The 19,470-nt window shown below is 41.2% G+C and overlaps 1 protein-coding gene across 5 annotated transcripts in view; it reads left to right on the top strand.

Moving 5' to 3' along the window:
• The first annotated feature begins 518 nt into the window (after positions 1–518).
• Positions 519–19,470, top strand: part of CFAP43 (cilia and flagella associated protein 43) — a 100,311-nt gene continuing 81,359 nt past the window's right edge. For all 5 annotated transcript variants that reach the window (XR_003508858.1, XM_027528910.1, XM_027528912.1 and 2 more), the window contains exons 1-4: positions 519–681; positions 2,567–2,820; positions 12,005–12,101; positions 18,340–18,507. Coding sequence is in view for 4 of the 5 variants with exons in the window: in XM_027528910.1 (XP_027384711.1) it covers positions 617–681; positions 2,567–2,820; positions 12,005–12,101; positions 18,340–18,507 (584 nt within the window). In the remaining variant the exon portion in view is untranslated. The remainder of the gene's footprint in view (positions 682–2,566; positions 2,821–12,004; positions 12,102–18,339; positions 18,508–19,470) is intronic.

A 19,470-nucleotide genomic window follows, 5' to 3' on the forward strand; every position in this document is an offset into this window, starting at 1 on the left:
GGAAGCTAGGACAAACTGCGAATCTTTTGATCCGTTACTTCCAGAAGCTGAATGCCTCCTTGAAATAGTGGAGGGTATATTAGAGTATGTAATTAGTAATCAAAGGTTTGAAGCTCTAGATTTAGACTCGATCTGGCTTTAAGTCCCTCTCAGTTTTGTAGTCTTGGGCAATTACTTCTCTCACCCTGCTTTTCTTTTCTACAAAATGGGTCTGATAGAGGATTTGAATATTAAATGAAATAATATCTGAACCGCCCTTGGAACAACGTCTGGCACGGTCAGCACTCAATACTAAAGCCTGTTAATGCCATTTATTATTTGTGTAATTACTTGTCCGAGGCTGGATCACTCCAGCACCCACCCGGGGCCAGCCTCTTGTTTTGCCCTCCGCTCTCCCATTGGTTGAGACAGCTCAGCTCTTCCACCAATCCGCTTGGCTTAAGAGAGAGAAGCTTAAAGGGCAGAACCAATGGGCTCAGGAGTTATGGTATCCCGGATACGGTGTAAACAGTGGCGGCTCTGCCAGCCCAGCAGCCAGGGACCTTAGGTGGCCGTTGCGGACCCTGGCCTGGGTCAGGTGTTGGCTGCCCCCGGCCGGCTGAGAAATATCTGGGCCATGGCGCAAGGCCGGGAACGAGATGAAGTCCACAACGTCGCCCTTGGCGCGTCCCTGTCCGTGAGGTGCGGCGTCCCTGCGACTGACTCCTCGCGGAAATTCTTCCCTCAGAACTACAACCTCTCCTTACCCTTTGCTTCATCTTGTCCTGTAGACCTGCCGTCCCACAAATTCGACCTCTTCTTCAGCCACCAACGCCTTCCTTCAGATTTCCTTTCTCTGTGACTTCGCTCCCCTCATTTCCTTATTCAATGACAACAGTTCCATCTCTTTCTACTCCTCCCTGCCCCTCCCCCAAACTCACCCCCCACCCCCGACCCCGCCGCTGTCTTACCCAGTACTGCTCTCCTACACTCTTTATTTCTGCCTCCTCTTTCTGGCTATTACCTTCAATAATCTTTTCCTTTCATGTTCCCCACCGCCCACACGCATCCCGGTGACAGCCCTCTTTCCATCCTAATGCTCTTTGGTGATTTTCTCCGTACTTAGGGCCATCAGTCCCTTCCTTCTCTCTCCTATCCACCGACTCTGGATTTGTTTGCACTTGTAGTGGCTTTTGAAAAACAAAACGCTGCGCAGGTGTAAATTGGTATTGCTTTCCATCCACATTCTAGAGTGTTACTTGCACCGTGTTCCACACAGCATCCTTCACCGGTCCTGGCTGTACTCCCTATTCCCTTGAAGTTTCTCTCCGAACCAATGTCTTTCTCTGGTCCTCTATATCATCTTTGCTGCTGCTGCTAAGTCGCTTCAGTCGTGTCCGACTCTGTGCGACCCCATAGACGGCAGCCCATCAGGCTCCCCCGTCCCTGGGGTTCTCCAGGCAAGAGTACTGGAGTGGGTTGCCATTTCCTTCTCCAATGCATGAAAGTGAAAGTGAAGTCGCTCAGTCGTGTCCGACTCTCAGCGACCCCATGGACTGCAGCCCACCAGGCTCCTCCATCCATGGGATTTTCCAGGCAAGAGTACTGGAGTGGGGTGCCATTGCCTTCTCCCTACATCATCTTTAAGCTTATCTTTAACATTTAAATAGAGGTAGACTCTCCCCTCATCTCAGACTCTCATCTTTGTCTTCTTCCTCTAGCTTAGCATTCACCACACACTCCTTACTTAAAAATATATTACTTTTGTGTTCTAACCTTTTCATTCATGTCTACTTACTTCTTTTACTTTGTGCATTTATCTGTAGTTTTAGATCTAAAATATAGCTGCACACACTCCATCTTAGTAAAGAAGCAACTTTCCTATTTGGCTCAGAACCACTAAGCAGGCTCTCTCTCTCTTTTTTTAAACTTTTCATTCTATATTGGAGTATAGTGGCAACCCACTTCAGTGCTCTTGCCTGGAGAATGCCAGGGACGGGGGAGCCTGGTGGGCTGCCGTCTATGGGGTCGCACAGAGTCGGACGCCACTGAAGCGACTTAGCAGCAGCAGCAGCATAGCTGACCAACAATCTTGTGATAGTTTCAGGTGGATCCAGGCTATCTTATTTAAAGCTTTTTTAAACATTTATTTTAAAATTAAAATTAGTTTTAAAGGTAAGGCTAAGGATACACCTGTTTTCTATTAGGATCAAGCTCTTTTTGCTCTCTCTCGTTTTTACTTTTTCTTTTCCATGCATACAAGACCTCAGAAATCCTTCTGAGATTTTCTCAGAGGTTTGAACAGAGGTTGTGCTTCACTAGAAAACTCTCTGAAGAAGATTCTCAAGACCTGTGGAACTTTAGGTCTTCACTTAAGTTTCTTTATTGCCTGAACTGGAACTGGTCTCACAGCAACCTTGTGTGTTCTTTTATCTGAGAGATGGTTTGGGGCAGAAAGGGGGTGAAAAGAGAATAGATGAGTTTCAAAAATGTTCATGATCTATTGTTTGCCTTGTTTAAAACAGAAAGAAAAAGTATTTGAAATATATTCTATTCTACTGATGTGACCTATTTTTTCCCCCCAAAGATGGGTGCAAGGATTCCCCAAGCAGAATGTTCATTTTGTCAACGACAGCACCATTTGCTACCCTTCTGGGAATTTCGTAATATTTATCAATATTGAAACCAAGAAAAGAACTGTACTCCAGTGTATGAATGGAATTGTGGGTGTCGTGGCAACTAACATTCCTTATGAAGTTGTGGCTTTTTCTGATCGACGGCTAAGACCACTCATATACATATACAACTTTCCTGGATTAACCAGAAGGACCAAATTAAAAGGTATCGTACAAGACCCTTCCTCTGACATGACGGAAAGATTTTGTTTTAAGATGTGACCAGATCTAGCTCTTATACATGAAGGTTTTCTTTCTTTTTTTTTTTTTCTTTTGAAAGGTTGTTTTTTCAGTTTTGGTGGTTTTTGTTTTGTTTTTTTGGAATACACATTTATAAGGAAGGAAACAGGGTGATCACTGAGAATTTAATTAAGTAGGCTAGAGCCTTGCTACTCAATATGTGTTCTCCTTACAATCAACATTGCATCACCTCGGATGCTTGTTGTAAATGCAGAAACTCTGCTCTCATCCCGTACCTACTGAATTGTAATCTACATTTTAACCAGATTCCCTAGGTGATTCATATGTACATTAAACTTGAAAGGTGCTGGATTAGAATACTCTATTAGAACAGTAAATGCTGTTTGTAAAACTTTTTCAGAACAATATTTTCTTTCCTTATGATTTATTGAAAATCTAACTGAATGGATATCATATAACTTCTAAAGGATAAGTCTCTGAGTCTCAATTTCCTTATGCATGAAATGAAGATAATGGTATCTACTGTTAACAAATTAAATTATATATAACATATATAATTGAATAATATATAATGTATGTGAAAATATGTGTATATATAATGTGTGTGTGTGTGTGTATATATATATATATATATATATATATATATATATCACATATTGTTTAGTCATGTCTGACTCCTGCAACCCCATGGACAGTACACTAGACTCCTCTGTCCATGCAATTTCCCAGGCAAGAATACTGGAGTGGGTTGCCGCTTCTTTCTCCGTATGTCATATATACAATATCAATCAATGTTTCCTACCATTTAAGTTATTATTAACTCATTCATAGACACAACTGTCCCAGACTGGCCTACTGCACATCTACTGAAGCCCCAATGTAACCATTCCCTCATGTAACACATCTTGGGGAGAATCTCAGGAAAGCTTGAGGCTGTAGCGTCTTAATTCAGTAACTTTTGGTGAAAGAAGTGTTTGGATCATGCCAAGAAATTTATCATTTAATATTTTATTTGTGGGAAATCTGTGTTCTCAACAGAGTAAAATAACATTTAAAACATAACCCTGACTCATGCATTGGGAACTATCTACAGTCATATCTTGTTCTATTATGCTTTGCTTTATTGTGCTTTATAGATACTGTATTTTTTAAAGATTGAAGGTTCATTGCAGCCCTGCATTGAGCCAGTCTACTGGCACCATTTTAACAATTAGTATTTGCTCACTTTGTGTCTCTGTGTCACATTTTAGTAGTTATTACAATTTTTCAAGCTTTCTCATTATTATAATATGTGTTATAGTGATCAGTGCCCTATTCAATAGAATACAGTTAGCGTTGTATTTGTTTTGGGGTGCCACAAACTACACCCATATAAGATGGCAGACTTAATCTCTAAATCTTTTGTTATGTGCTGACTGTTCCACTAAACAACCATTCCCCTGTCTCTCTCTCCCTCTTCAAGCCTCTCTATTTCTTGAGACACAACAATATTGAAATTAAGCCCATTAATAACCCTACAATATTGAAATTAGGCCATTAATAACTTCCCTGGTAGCTCGGTGGTAAAGAATCTGTTTGCAATGCAGGAGGCACTGGAGATGTGGGTCGATCCCTGGGTAGGGAAGATCCCCTGGAAGAGGAAACGGCAACCCACTCCAGTATTCTTGCCTGGAGAATCCCATGGACAGAGGAGTCTGGCAGGCTACAGTCCATAGTGTCTCAAAGAGTCAAACACGACTGAAACGACTGAGCATGTAGCACAATAACCTTACAAAGGCCTCTAAGTGTTCAAGTGAACGGAAGAGTCACACACCTCTCCCTTTAAATCAAAAGCTAGAAATAATTAAGCTCGGTGAAGAAGACATGTCAAAAGCCAAGAGGGGTCAAAAGCTAGGCCTCTTGCACCAAATAGTTAACTAAGTTGTGAATGCAAAGGAAAAGTTCTTAAAGGAAATTCAAAGTGCTGCTCCAGTGAACACAGATCTAAGAAAGCAAAATAGCATCATTGCTGATATGGAGAAAGTTTTAATGATCTGTATGATCAAATAGCCTTAAATTCCCTTAAGCCAAAACCTAATCAAAAGCCAGGCCCTAACGCTTCAGTTCTATGAAGACTGAGCGAGCTGAGGAAGCTGCAGAAGAAAAATTCAAAGCTATCAGTCATTGGTTCATGAGGTTTAAAGAAAGAAGTCATCTCCATAATGTAGAAGTGTAAGGTGAAGCAACAAGTGCTGATGAAGAAGCTGTAGGAAATCATCCGAGAGATCTTGCTAATAAAGGTGGCTAGACTATGGAACAGATCTTCAGTGTATTTAGATGAATCAGCTTTGTACTGCAAGAAGATGCCTTCTAGGACTTTAATACAGAGAGAAGAGGTCAGTTCAGTTCAGTTCAGTTGCTGTCATGTCCGACTCTTTGCAACCCCATGAACCGCAGCATGCCAGGCCTCCCTGTCCATCACCAACTCCCGGAGTCCACCCAAACCCATGTCCATTGAATCGGTGGTGCCATCCTACCATCTCATCCTCTGTCGTCCCCTTCTCCTCCTGCCCTCAATCTTTCCCAGCATCAGGGTCTTTTCAAGTGAGTCAGCTCTTCGCATCAGGTGACCAAAGTATTGGAGTTTCAGCTTCAACATCAGTCCTACCAATGAACACCCAGGACTGATCTCCTTTAGGATGAACTGTTTGGATCTCCTTGCAGTCCAAGGGACTCTCAAGAGTCTTCTCCAACACCACAGTTCAAAAGCATCAATTCTTTGGCGCTCAGCCTTCTTCACAGTCCAACTGTCACATCCATACTTGACTACTGGAAAAACTATACCCTTGACTAGATGGATCTTTGTGGACAAAGTAATGTCTCTACTTTTTAATATGCTGTCTAGGTTGGTCATAACTTTCCTTCCAAGGAGTAAGCGTCTTTTAATTTCATGGCTGCAATCACCATCTGAAGTGATTTTGGAGCCCAGAAAAATAAAGTCAGCCACTGTTTCCACTGTTTCCCCATCTATTTGCCACGAAGTGATGGGACCAGATGCCATGATCTTAGTTTTCTGAATGTTGAGCTTTAAGCCAACTTTTTCACTCTTCTCTTTCACTTTTATCAAAAGGCTTTTTAGTTCTTCACTTTCACCCATAAGAGTGGTTTCATCTGCATATCTGAGGTTATTGATATTTCTCCCAGCAATCTTGATTCCAGCTTGTGTTTCCTCCAGCCCAGTGTTTCTCATGATGTACTCTGCATAGAAGTTAAATAAGCAGGGTGACAATATAGAGCCTTGACATACTCCTTTTCCTATTTGGAACCAGTCTGCTGTTCTATGTCCAGTTCTAACTGTTGCTTCCTGACCTGCATACAAGGTTTCTCAAGAGGCAGGTCAGGTGGTCTGGTATTCCCATCTCCTTCAGAATTTCCCACAGTTTATTGTGATCCACACAGTCAAAGGCTTTGGCATAATCAATAAAGCAGAAATAGATGTTTTTCTGGAACTCTCTTGCTTTTTCGATGATCCAGCGGATGTTGGCAATTTGATCTCTGGTTCCTCTGCCTTTTCTAAAACCAGCTTGAACATCTGGAAGTTCATGGTTCATGTATTGCTGAAGCCTGGCTTGGAGAATTTTAAGCATTACTTTATTAGCGTGTGCTGCTCCTGCTAAGTTGCTTCAGTCGTGTCCGACTCTGTGCAACCCCATAGATGGCAGCCCACCAGGTGATGAGTGCAATTGTGCGGTAGTTTGAGCATTCTTTGGCATTGCTTTTCTTTGGGATTGGAATGAAAACTGACCTTTTCCAGTCCTGTGGCCACTGCTGAGTTTTCCAAATTTGCTGGCATATTGAGTGCAGCACTTTTGCAGCATCATCTTTCAGGATTTGAAATAGTTCAACTGGAATTCCTTCACCTCCACTAGCTTTGTTTGTAGTGATGCTTCCTAAGGCCCACTTGCCTTCACATTCCAGGATGTCTGGCTCTAGGTGAGTGATCACACCATCATGATTATCTGGGTCATGAAGATCTTTTTTGTACAGTTCTTCTATGTATCCTTGCCACCTCTTCTTAATATCTTCTGCTTCAGTTAGATCCCTACCATTTCTGTCCTGACAGAATGTGGGCCACTGGAGAACGGAATGGCAAACCACTTCAGTATTCTTGCCTTGAGAACCCCATGAACAGTATGAAAAGGCAAAAAGATAGGACACTGAAAGATGAACTCCCCAGGTTGGTAGGTGCCCAGTATGCTACTGGAGATCAGTGGAGAAATAACTCCAGAAAGAATGAAGGGATGGAGTGAAAGTGAAAACAACACCCAGTTGTAAATGGGACTGGTGATAGAAGCAAGGTTCGATGCTGTAAAGAGCAATATTGCATAGGGACTTGGAATGTTAGGTCCATGAATCAAGGCAAATTGCAAGTGGTCAAACAGGAGATGGCAAGAGAGAACATCGACATTCTAGGAATCAGTGAACTAAGATGGGCTGGAATGAGTGAATTTAACTCAGATGACCATTATATCTACTACTGTGGGCAGGAATCCCTTAGAAGAAATGGAGCAGCCACCACGGTCAACAAAAGAGTCCAAAATGCAGTACTTGGATGCAGTCTCAAAAACAACAGAATGATCTCCGTTCATTTCCAAGGCAAACCATTCAATATCACGGTAATCCAAGTCTATTCCCCAACCAGTAACACTGAAGAAGCTGAAGTTGAACAATTCTATGAAGACCTACAAGACCTTCTAGAACTAACACTCAAAAAAGATGTCCTTTTCATTATAGGGGACTGGAATGCAAAAGTAGGATGTCAAGAAACACCTGGAGTAACAGGCAAATTTGGCCTTGGAGTACAGAATGAAGCAGGGCAAAGGCTAATAGAGTTCTGCCAAGAGAACGCACTGGTCATAACAAACACCCTCTTCCAACAACACAAGGGAAGACTCTACACATGGACATCACCAGATGTCCAAAATCAGATTTATTATATTCTTTGCAGCCAAAGATGGAGAAGCTTTATACAATCAGCAAAAACAAGATCGGGAGCTGACTGTGGCTCAGATCATGAACTCCTTATTGCCAAATTCAGGCTGAAATCGAATAAAGTGGAGAAAACCACTGGACCATTCAGGTATGACCTAAATCAAATCCCTTATGACTATACAGTGGAAATGAAAAATAGATTTAAGGGACTAGATCTGATAGAGTGCCTGATGAACTATGGATGGAGGTTCGTGACATTGTACAGGAGACAGGAATCAAGACCATCCTCAAGAAAAAGAAATGCAAAAAAGCAAAATGGCTGTCTGAGGAGGCCTTACAAATAGCTGTGAAAAGAAGGGATGTGAAAAGCAAAGGAGAAAAGGAAAGATACACCCATTTGAATGCAGAGTTCCAAAGAATATCAAGGAGAGATAAAACCTTCCTCAGTGATAAATGCAAAGAAATAGAGGAAGAGATTCAGTACCTGGTTTCAAAGCTTCAAAGGCAGGCTGACTCTTGTTAGGGATAAATGCAGCTTGTGACTTGAAGTTGAAGCCAATGCTCATTTACCATTTTGAAAATCTAGAGCTCTTAAAAGTTGTGGTAAATCTACTCTATGTGTACTGTACAAATCCTGTTGTCTCTACACATCCTGGATGAGAGCATATCTATTTACAGAATGTTTTACTAAATATTTTAATATTCAGTAAAATATTTAATGTTTAATAATTTAATATTTCACTATTGAGACCTACTGCTCAGAAAAGAAATTCCTTTCAAAATATTACTGCTCATTGACAGTGCAGCTGGTCACCCAAGGGTTCTGATGAGGATGTACAGTGAGATTAATGTTTTCATGCCTGATAACACAGCATCCCTTCTGCAGCCTGTGGATCAAGAAGTAACTTCTCCTGTCAAGTCCTATTGTTCAAGAAATATATTTTGTAAGACTGTAGGTGCCATAGGGAGTGACTCTTTAGTAGGTCTGGGCAAAGTATTAATAGATTGAAAACCTATAAAAAATATTCACCATTCTAGATGCAATTAAGAACATTTGTAATTCATTGAAAGAGGTCAAAATATCAATACTAATAGGAGTTTGAAAGGAGTGGATTCCCACCCTGATGGATGACTCAGCGGTTCAAGACTTTAGTGGAGGAAGTCATTGCAGATGTGGTGGAAATAGCAGGAGAACTAGAATGAGAAGTGGAGCCTGAAGATGTGACTGAATTGCTGCACTCTCATTGTGAAACTTAAACAGATGAGGAGTTTCTTTTCATGGATGAGCTAAGAAAGTAGTTTATTGAGTTGGAATCTATTTCTGGTGACAATGCTATGAGGTTGTTGAAATGACAAGAAAGGGCTTAGAATATTACATAAACTTGGTTGATAAAGTGATGGTAGAGTTTGAGAAGACTGACTTCAGTTTTGAAAGGAGTTCTACACTGGGTCAAATGCTATCAAACAGCATTGTATGCTATAGAGATATCATTCATGAAAGGAAGAGACTTTGATGTGGCAAACTTCATATTGTCTTCCTGTAATTGCCACAGCCACCTAGCCTTCAGCAATCACTTCCCCAGTCAGACAGCAGCCATCAACATCGAGGCAAGTCCCTCCACCAGCAAAAGGATTGTGATTTACTAAAGGCTCAAATGATGCTTAGCATCTTTTGGTAATCTCTTCTCCAGGGGATCTTTCCAACCCAGGGATTGAACCCAGGTCTCCCGCATTGCAGGTAGATTCTTTACAGTCTGAGTCACCAGGGAAGTCCAGTAATACTGGAGTGGGTAACCTGTATCTTCTCCAGCAGATCTTCCCGACCCAGGAATCGAACCGGAGTCTCCTGAATTCCAGGTAGATTCTTTACCAGCTGAGCTATCAGGGAAGCCCCATCTTTTGGTAATAAAATATTTTAAAATTAAGAAAGGTACATTTTAAAAACATAATTCTATTTCACACTTACTAGACTACAGTATAGTTTAAACATAACTTTTATATGTACTGTGACTTTCTTGTGACTTTCTTTTTGCAGTATTTGGTTTATTGCACTGGTCTGAAGCCAAACCCAGAATCTCCAAAGTATGCCAGTACACGAATGTAACTACCCTTCTTCTTTAAAATTTCCCAAAGCTTTATTATTTGGCTGTTGCCCTGTTCAAGCAATGAAAGTTAATTCAAACCAATAGCCAGCATTCATGTTAAATAGTGAAACTCTAAAAGCATTTACAATTAAGTTAGGACTAAGTCACTGAGGATACCTGTTGTTACCATTAATATTAAGACCAACTTGGAGTTCCCAGCCAATGCAACAAAATATGAAACTGAAAAATTATACCTATGGAAAAGGAGTTAATAGATAATAGTGTAATAAGACTAATAAAATAATGCTCAGTAAGATGCCGATTTCAAAATAAATATCCATGCAATTGGAAGATTTAAACACTTAGGAATGCTTCAAGGAAGAAATGTGACTGATCTCAATGAAGAAAAACATAAAAGTCACTTATACAAAATATTTAAACATAAAAGGTGTATTTCTGCATGAAAATTATAGTTATTATAACTATATTTCTCATATTCTTCACAGAATGTAAATCATAAGTTTATCATGTTTTAGAGAGCCAGGAGTACTTAAATAAATGTTATTCCAGAACAAAAAGTAGAGAATGAGAATAATTTGAAAGAGCTTGATGCCAAGGCCAAGGGCCCTCTTAGCATTATGGTGTTGTAGACAGGTAGATTGTGGTATAGGTGTAGAGATCACTCCATCAGTGGAAGAATTGAAGGCTGGGGAGAGGCTCTAGGATCTATAAAGCTAAGTATATGATGAAGATGCTCCCAGACATGCACACACATGCACAATAGATGATCTGAATTATTCAATGATGGTGTTAAGAAAACTTATTAGAACAAAAGTATCAAGTTACGTACTCATTGTTATCATACTGTACACCAAAACTTATATCAAACAAAAATAAGACCTCATTCTAAACAACAAACCCATCGAAAGTTAGAAAATATGTGGTGGAAAATTGAAATAATTTGAGGACAGAGAAGAACTTTTCACATAAAGGATGCAACTTAAAATAGACATATTTTTGATTACATACAAATTTAAAACTTGTGAACATCTAAAATACCATAAAAATTAAAAAGCAAATAACAAACTGAGGGAAATATTTGAACAAATATGACCAAGTATTTTCAGAGAATTTATGAAATAAGGAACAAAGACAGATATTCTGATAGAGCAGTGGAAAAAGAGCTTATCCAAACCACAAGACTAACAATGTCCAAAAGCATAAAGTCTTCTGTCTCAATATTCATTTTATTTATTTTTCAACATTCATTTAAAAGAGTATCTTAAACTGAGATGAAATTTTTCTGCTTATCAAGGTCACAATTTTTTAAAAGCTTATAATTGCTAGGCAGAGTGTTAAATTGATAACATTTTTGTTATTGTTGTTGAAGGTAGAGGTAAAAAGTGATACAAAGACATGAATGTAAAGAAGACAAACATAGAAGGCAAAGCTTGCATCTCTGGGGCCACACTGAGGAGCAGCAGCTAAAGGAGGGGAGACCAGAGCCTCACATATAAGGAAGGCAGAAACAGATACTTCCCTGTATTAGCATCCTCACTGTGCACATTTTAAACATGTTGCTAAGACTTTTAAAGTCATGTTTCATTTCTTCAGCTGCAGGTACAAATGAGAGAAGAACTTTTTTAGTTGTGCTAAAGGCTGAAAGATATCAAGCTAAGGGCCAGATATGACCTACGAGGCAGAGATATGGAAGCAAGCCAGAATTATTGCAGCTGTTCAAGGTTTTTCAAGCTGTTTGCATGAATAACTTTTATAATTACCATGTTTCATGTATTTATTCTTGGGCCATTTCCAGTCACATGGGGACGTGCATGGTGCAGTGTACTCAGTTTTGCACTGAAGTCACGAGACAGCAACCCCATGGCTTAATTCACTCTAAAATCTTTTAAAAATGGATCTTCACTTTGCTCATAACTTTCTATCAATAGTGTTAGATGTCAGTCAAGACATGTCTTATTCTAGGGCCCAAAGCTCTTGAATTATGTAAAAATTATTAAATAAGGGAAATTAAACTATAAGACTATAGTTAATCTGCACATGATTAAATCCTTATAACGGGTTTTTATATTATAGGCAACGTTCTCCTAGACTACACTTTACTTTCCTTCAGTTACTGTGGCACCTACCTGGCTAGTTACTCCTCCCTTCCAGAATTTGAACTGGCCCTCTGGTAAGTTGCAGCCTCCTGCAGAATTCTTTTCATTGGGTCACATTTTGATCGTATCCTTCTAGATTGTATCAAAGGACATCTACATGAAAAATCTGGAACAAGGAAAAGTGAAAAAAATAAAAGTCCTAATCATTGGCTTAATCACCACTTTCAGGCAGCAAATTGGCAGGGCAAAAGCTAACAGATTAACTACTGTCTTTCTCTTCTTATCAATGTGTTATAATATTCCTTTGTCAGGTAAAGAATACATGGATAATTACATAAAGTTTTATCTTTTCTTAAATCATATGATACCTTTGAATTATTTTATATTTTCCACTAATGTTGAAATTAAGATGTCCCTATATTAGAGCTCAGTTTGAAGTAATTATTTTTAGGGACATTAGAACAATTATATGTACAGAGAGTAGAACATCATACCCCATTTTCCAGCTGTAAAGAAAATACTTGTTAATAAGACCTGTTAATAAGTCTGGTCTTTACTGGGTCACTTCATGTGGCCACCTTCAAAGATGCACTCACTGTTCTATCCATAACATAGACTCCTTCTGGGGGAATTTGTCTTATTAAGGTGAAATATGGAATGTTCCAACGCTGATTGAGAATACCCCTTACATACCAGCTTTTCTCGGGGTTTCTGTGGTGACTCAGCTGTTAAAGAAGCCACCTGCCAATGCAGGAGAAGCAAGAAACTTGGATTCAGTCCCTGGGTAGGGAAGATCCCCTGGAGAAGTAAATGGCAACCCACTCCAGTATTCTTGCCTGCAAAGTTCCATGGAAAGGTTCCAAGGAGCCTGGTGGGTGTCAGTCCATGGGGTTGCAAAGAGTTAGACATCACTGAGTGCTCTCTCACACACACACACACACACACACACACACACACACACACACCAGCATTTCTCATGGAAGAATGTAGTAATCTAGATTCAGAGAACAACATTTAGTTTATATAGAGTAACTTAAAAAAAAATAAAACTACTGAGATATAATTGATGTATAATAAACTATATATATTGGAGAAGGCAATGGCACCCCACTCCAGTACTCTTGCCTGGAAAATCCCATGGATGGAGGAGCCTGGTAGGCTGCAGTCCATGGCGTCACTAGAGTCGGACGTGACTGAGCGACTTCACTTTCGCTTTTCACTTTCATGCATTGGAGAAGGAAATGGCAACCCACTCCAGTGTTCTTGCCTGGAGAATCCCAGGGACAGGGAAGCCTGGTGGGGTCGCACAGAGTCGGACACGACTGAAGCGACTTAGCAGCAGCAGCAGCAAACTATATATATACGACTTGATGACTTTTGACTTATTCATGAAACCATCACCATGACCAGGATGATGAATATATCCATCATCTCCGAAAGTTTTCCTGTGCTCCTTCAGATCCTTCCTTCAGATCCAGGTATGCCACACATACATGTGGCTTCCCAGGGTAAAGCACCCACCTGGCAATGCAGGGGATGCAAGAGACTCAAGGTTGATCCCTGTTTTGAGGAGATCCCCTGGAGAAGGAAACAGCAACCCACCCCAGTATTCTTGCCTGGGAAATCCCATGGACAGAGAAGCCTGGTGGGCTACAGTCCGTGGGGCCTCATAGAGTCAGCCGTGACGGAGTGACTGGGCACGCATGCCTGTACACCATTGCTTCCCTGCCTTCACCCCTGGGGAACCAGTGGTGTATTTTCTCTCACTCTGAGTTAGTTTGCGTCTTATAGAATTGCATATACATTATATACTGTTTTTTAAATCTGACTTCTTCCATTTTGCACAGTTATTTTAAATTCTCCCACGCTGCTGTGTGTTTCGAGAGTTCATTCCTTTGTATTCCATGGTATATAGCACAATCTGTTTACTCACTCACCTGTTAATGATTGTTTTAGTTTGCTAGGGCTGCCATTAACAAAGTACCACAACCTGAGTGGTTTAACCACAGAAATTTATTGTCTCAGTTCTGGAGGGCAGAAATCTGAGATCAAGTGTCAGCAGGATTGATTCCTGCTGAGCTGTGACAGAGAATTTGTTCCTGATTGTGAATAACTGTCCTCATGTTCACATGGTGTTCTCCTTGTTTGTATATCTGTCTCTTAATTTCCCCCTTTCTAAGGTCACTAATCATATTGGAGTCGGGCCACACTAAATGACTTCATTTCATTTAGGAAAGACCCTCCTTCCAAATAAGGTCACACTCTGAGATACTGAGGGTGAGGACCTTAACCTATGAATTGTGGGAGACACAAATCCATCCATAACAATGCTTAAAAGATGAGGAGGAATGAGATTTGTGAAGAGGAGAAGGAAGAAGATTCTAAGCAGAGAAAAAGCATGCGCAAAGGCCATGAGGTCAGAAAATATGGCAAATTTGAAGATTTAATTTAATTTAAGAGGTCGTAATGATGTAAACAAGAGACCAGCCATGAGAGGCAAGCCCAAAGGGACAGTGTGTGGCCAGTGTGTGATCATCCTTGTAAACAGTGACCGTGGAGTTTATCATCCAAATCTGGACACTTGTGAGAATGAAAGGGGTATGTTATTAATAATTAATGCAAAAGGATACTCATCCTCTGTGTAAGTCATGCAAGTTGGCACATCCTTTATCATAGAAGCAATGGGAGTCTATTAAGGGCTTTTACCAGGGATGTGAAAATGACATGATCAGTCTGCATATAAAGATCTTCTGGTCACATCAAGGAGGGAACATCAATTAGGAGGCTTTGGTGGTCCAGATGAGAGATAGTCGTGGCATGGACTAGAATAGTGAGCATAGGGATGCAGGAAAGTGGAGATACTTGGGAGGTGTTTAGGAGGCAGCACCATTGGGCTTGGTGACTGACTGAATGTTGGGCATGGTGCTGAGCGAGAGGGACAGTTGAGGGTTTTACCCAGAGCTGTGACTTGGGAAACCTGGGGACATGATGGTGCTTTTCAGAAAGATATAGAAGGCCTGGGTGGAGGGAGGTTGGAAGAGGCGTTTGGGGAAGATGAGTTGGGACAAGCTGAGTTGAGGGTGCCTGAGATAAAGAAATGGTGATGTCTAGTTGGCAGTTGATATATCAGTTAGGATTAAGGTTCAGTTGCTGCTACAGAAACCCAAATCACCCTAAAGAGATGGCATAAACAAGACAGGAGTTTTTTTCTCCCGTGTAGCAGTTTGGGTATGAGCAGCCTGTGGCTGCTCTGGGGGCTTACCGGTGTCTGGGATCTGTCTCCCCTATTCTGTTGTTCTCACACTCCTAGGGTGTTGCCCTCATCTCTAGTCTAAAGTGGGGTACCAGCCATACATTTCTGGGAGCCACATGGAAGAGAAAAGCATAATGGGGAAAGCACAAACCTTTGTTGGACACGTAGTGTAGGAACTGCACGCATCACTACCACTTAAAGCCCACTGGCCAGCTTGGTCACATGCCACGGGGAGCTACAAAGCATGCTGGGAAATATGGTCCTCACTGTGGGTGACCATGTACCTGGTTAAAAACTAGGGGACTCTGTTACTAGCAAGGAGAAATGGAGAATAGATTTTGAGAGACGCAGTTTGCCTCTATCCTAGATAGCTAGGACCAGAGCTCAGGAGAGAGTGCTGGAGGTTAACATTTGGGGGTTGTTAGATTAGTAGTCAGAGTGCTGAAAGTGGATAGGGCACCTACAAGAGAACCTTGAACAGAACCTAGAGGAATGCCAATAAAAGAGGCTGAAAGCGGAAAAGGGCCTCACAGGACATTCAGAAGGAGCAGTCATGGAGCGAGGACGGACAGGGGCATGGAGGTTCCAGAACGCACCTGAGCCTGAATTCTGAAGAAAGCAGAGCCTGAGGCAGAAACTCACATGCCCCTTCTCTAGGAGAGACTACAGTTTCAGGAAGGAGGCAAGCTAGAAAGGGGGAGGGAGGGAAGGAAGAGAGCCGGTGTGAGCGCACATTAATTCACTGGGCACCACTTAGCTGCTCTGCCACAGGTGGTCTTTGGAGAGGCCTTGTGGAATACTGTGAACATGGACAGTCCCTGGGCCGTGACACAAGGGGCTGGGAAGGGGAGAGGAAGATATGGGAACTTGCCCACCACTCCTGTTACCCCATCAATCAAAAGTCCCCTGCACAGGGTATTAACTCCGCCCCACTTTCAGACTTAGTGCAACCTGAGGCTCTTGGCGTGTAGAGCAGGCATGAGATGAGGTGCAAGCAAAGTGGGCCCATGAAGTCAGTTGAAGCCTATGCAGTTAGACAGCCACCAAGTCAGCTAGGCCCATGTGATCCAGGGCCCAGAAACAGCATGGGGCTGACAGTTAGGGGTTTCACGTAAGAGCTTTGTAGACAGAGTCCAAGAGTCATCCCAGAAGGTAGTTGTGGTGAGCAGAGTCCAGTCCTGTAGAAGTTAAGTTAGACAAGGACTGAAAAGAGCCTGCCAGGTTTGGGATGAAGGTGGATGTCAGTGGATTTGGAGACAGACAGATGGGAGACAGATATCTATGTCAGTGGAATGGTGGTGATGGGGTGCAGATATCCTGGGATGAGGGGAGAACAGGAGTGAGGAAGACGATGCGGTGAGTTTAAACAACTCACTCAGGGAGGTTGGCTCCAAGGGAAGACACATTAAAGTGTGAGATTAGGGGAGGGATTTTTTAAAAGATGGTACAGATGAGCACTTCAGGGTTGACAGAGAGGAGTCAGGAGAGAGGGAGAGCCCAAAGGTGCAAAAGAGAAGGAATAATGGGTAAACTAATGTTCTTAAGAAGTCAAGACCTGTAGGGTCCAGAGCACCGGTGGTAAAACTGGCCTTAAGCAGAAGGGAGGATATGTCTTCCATTGTAACAGAAGAGAATAAGGAAAGAATGATACAGAACTTGGCAGGTTGTCACACTTGATCTCAGAAATTTGGAGGAATTGTCAGCTGATAACCTCTGTTTTCTTCATCGAAATCAAGGCCATTTACTGAGAGTAAGAAGGAGCTGGAGGAGTTAGAGCCTTCAGGAAAATGGAGAATATTAAAAATCAGCACTTTAGAGAATAGGAAAGAGAACCAACCAGAGAAACAAAGGAGGGTTGGAGGTTGTATTGAGGGTCCTCGTAGGTGGTAAACATGAATTTATAATATCACCGACACACATAGTCCTGTGATATTTGTTCCTTTGTTTCAGCAGCTCAGGTTTTCAGCCATATCCATCCAAGGTTGATGTGTTTTCCCAGGCATCTGAGGCAGAAAGTAAAAACAATCCAGGGAATCAGTGATACCAGCAAGAGATTAGTTAATATGATGGATGGGACCTCTGTGATGGGGATGGAAGGAGGTGGAAGCAGGAGGGAGCCAAGAGACAGGGTGAACTCCACATAATTTAGTTCTAGTTTGCAATTCGCAACCCTGAGTGGAGTTCTGGCTCCTTGTGAGGGGACAGCTCACATGAATTTTTCTTCTGTTTATCTAGCAAAGGACCTTGCTCATGATAGGCATTCAAGATATTCTTTCAAGTGGGTAAATGAAGTAATCTGTTTTAAAGTACTAGTATTACCGAGCATAACCCTATGGGCTCTTCCAGGGACAGGTGGATGAGTCCCTAAGACGTGTCTGACTCTTTGAGACCCCACGGACTGTAGCCTGCCAGGCTGCTCTGTCCATGGGATTTCCCAGGCAAGAATACTGGACTGGGTTGCCATTTCCTTCTCCAGGGGATCTTCCCCACCCAGGGACTGAACCCGCATCTCCTGCATTGGCAAGTGGATTCTTTAGTGCTGAGCCACCTGGGAAGCCTACTGTGATTTTTAAAACTCAGTAAATGCTCAGCTGGCATCAGTGCATACAGGGCATCTCAACTTATAAGGAGTACTCATCTGTAGTACTAAGCGATTTAGGCACCTACACTTTTCAGCACATGCGATGGTACTTTCCACTTTCTAGATATAAATGGGTCAAATCCAGATTTGATAAGGAGCATGAAACAGCCTTAGTATCACATTGCAAAGTAATATTTTAAAATAATTGTCTTGCTTTCCTAGGAGGGTACACTATAATTATAAGCATAATTATTTTAATCTTGATATTAAGATAATAGATTAATAAATTATATAATAAATTCTCAAGTTATGTAAGTTGTTTTCAAGTTTTGGGAATAGCCAAAAATTCATTCAGGTTTTCATTCTCTCTTATGGAAAAGCCTGAATGAACTTTATGGCCAACCCAATAATTAGATATATGTTCTCAAGACATGAAATTCAAATGAATTATTTTTCACCAAACTCAACTTTGTCTCAGGAACTGGGAATCAGGTGTCATTCTGTGCAGGAAGTCACAACCCGGTGTAGATGTGAGCCAGATGACTTTTAACCCCATGAATTGGCGCCAGCTGTGCTTGTCAAGTCCAAGTGCAGTAACCGTGTGGGCCATCGAAAGAAGTAACCAGGAGCATTATCTCAAAGCAAAGTAAGAGACTTCATTACAACATAGCAAAGTGGGGATTTTTGTTTGCATTCATGTAACGGGATTGGGTCGATTTGGTGAATTAAATGGCTTTATACACACATCTTAAAACATCTTTTCCCATACTTTGGAGTGGTTGGTTGCATTTTGAAGGGACTCTCTTTAACTTGATTTCCCACTGAGTTTAAATATCAACCTTATCACAACATGGTTTAATTTTCCAAAATTGTATTTACTCTTGCCATTTCAAAATATGCCTATTGTATTAAATATATATGTATTTCTAAAAGAGCGTGTTTTTTGTACCTATTATTTTGATACCCAATTGAAATCTCAAAAATAAGAACATTTTAGATATGGGAAATGTATAGATCATATCTTCAGTCACATTGTCTATAAATAAGAGGGTCGTTGCGTGTAGTGAAGTCATGGAATTGCCTATTTCGATAGGATTGGGTCAAAGAGAAGTTAAAAGACCAATGTCCTGGTGATAGCTGATGATCATGGTACCTTTGTTGAAAAGAGTTCAAAGACTTAAGGTGGTCCTGAGCCTACCATTCTCTCCATACTCCCCAAAGTCAAAGACTAAGGGGACGTTGGACATGCACATTCTTGAAGTTGCAGATTTGAAAACCTGCCTTCTTAAAGAGAAATGTAAAGCTAGTTAATAAAGTTTTCAAACTGGAGAACCCTAAGAGAGGCACTTCTTTCTCCTCAGTATTCTTTATGTCTCAATTTCTTTTTTAAGATAATTAATTGAATAGCCAAATCTGTTTCATGGCAGAGTTGACAACACTGTACCTTTTCATAAAGTGGATAATGCCTCTATCAGATCTTTGCCAGGGCAGGCAAGTAATTTATCGCATTTTCTTTTATTTCCCTTGAATATTTTTCTCTAGTTCTGAATGTTGAGTTGTGATTTTTCTATAAGAAAATAAAATGAGAGGTCAAGTAAGTGGATTGTCC

Source organism: Bos indicus x Bos taurus, chromosome 26 (assembly GCF_003369695.1).
Source record: "Bos indicus x Bos taurus breed Angus x Brahman F1 hybrid chromosome 26, Bos_hybrid_MaternalHap_v2.0, whole genome shotgun sequence".
Lineage (NCBI taxonomy): Eukaryota > Metazoa > Chordata > Mammalia > Artiodactyla > Bovidae > Bos > Bos indicus x Bos taurus.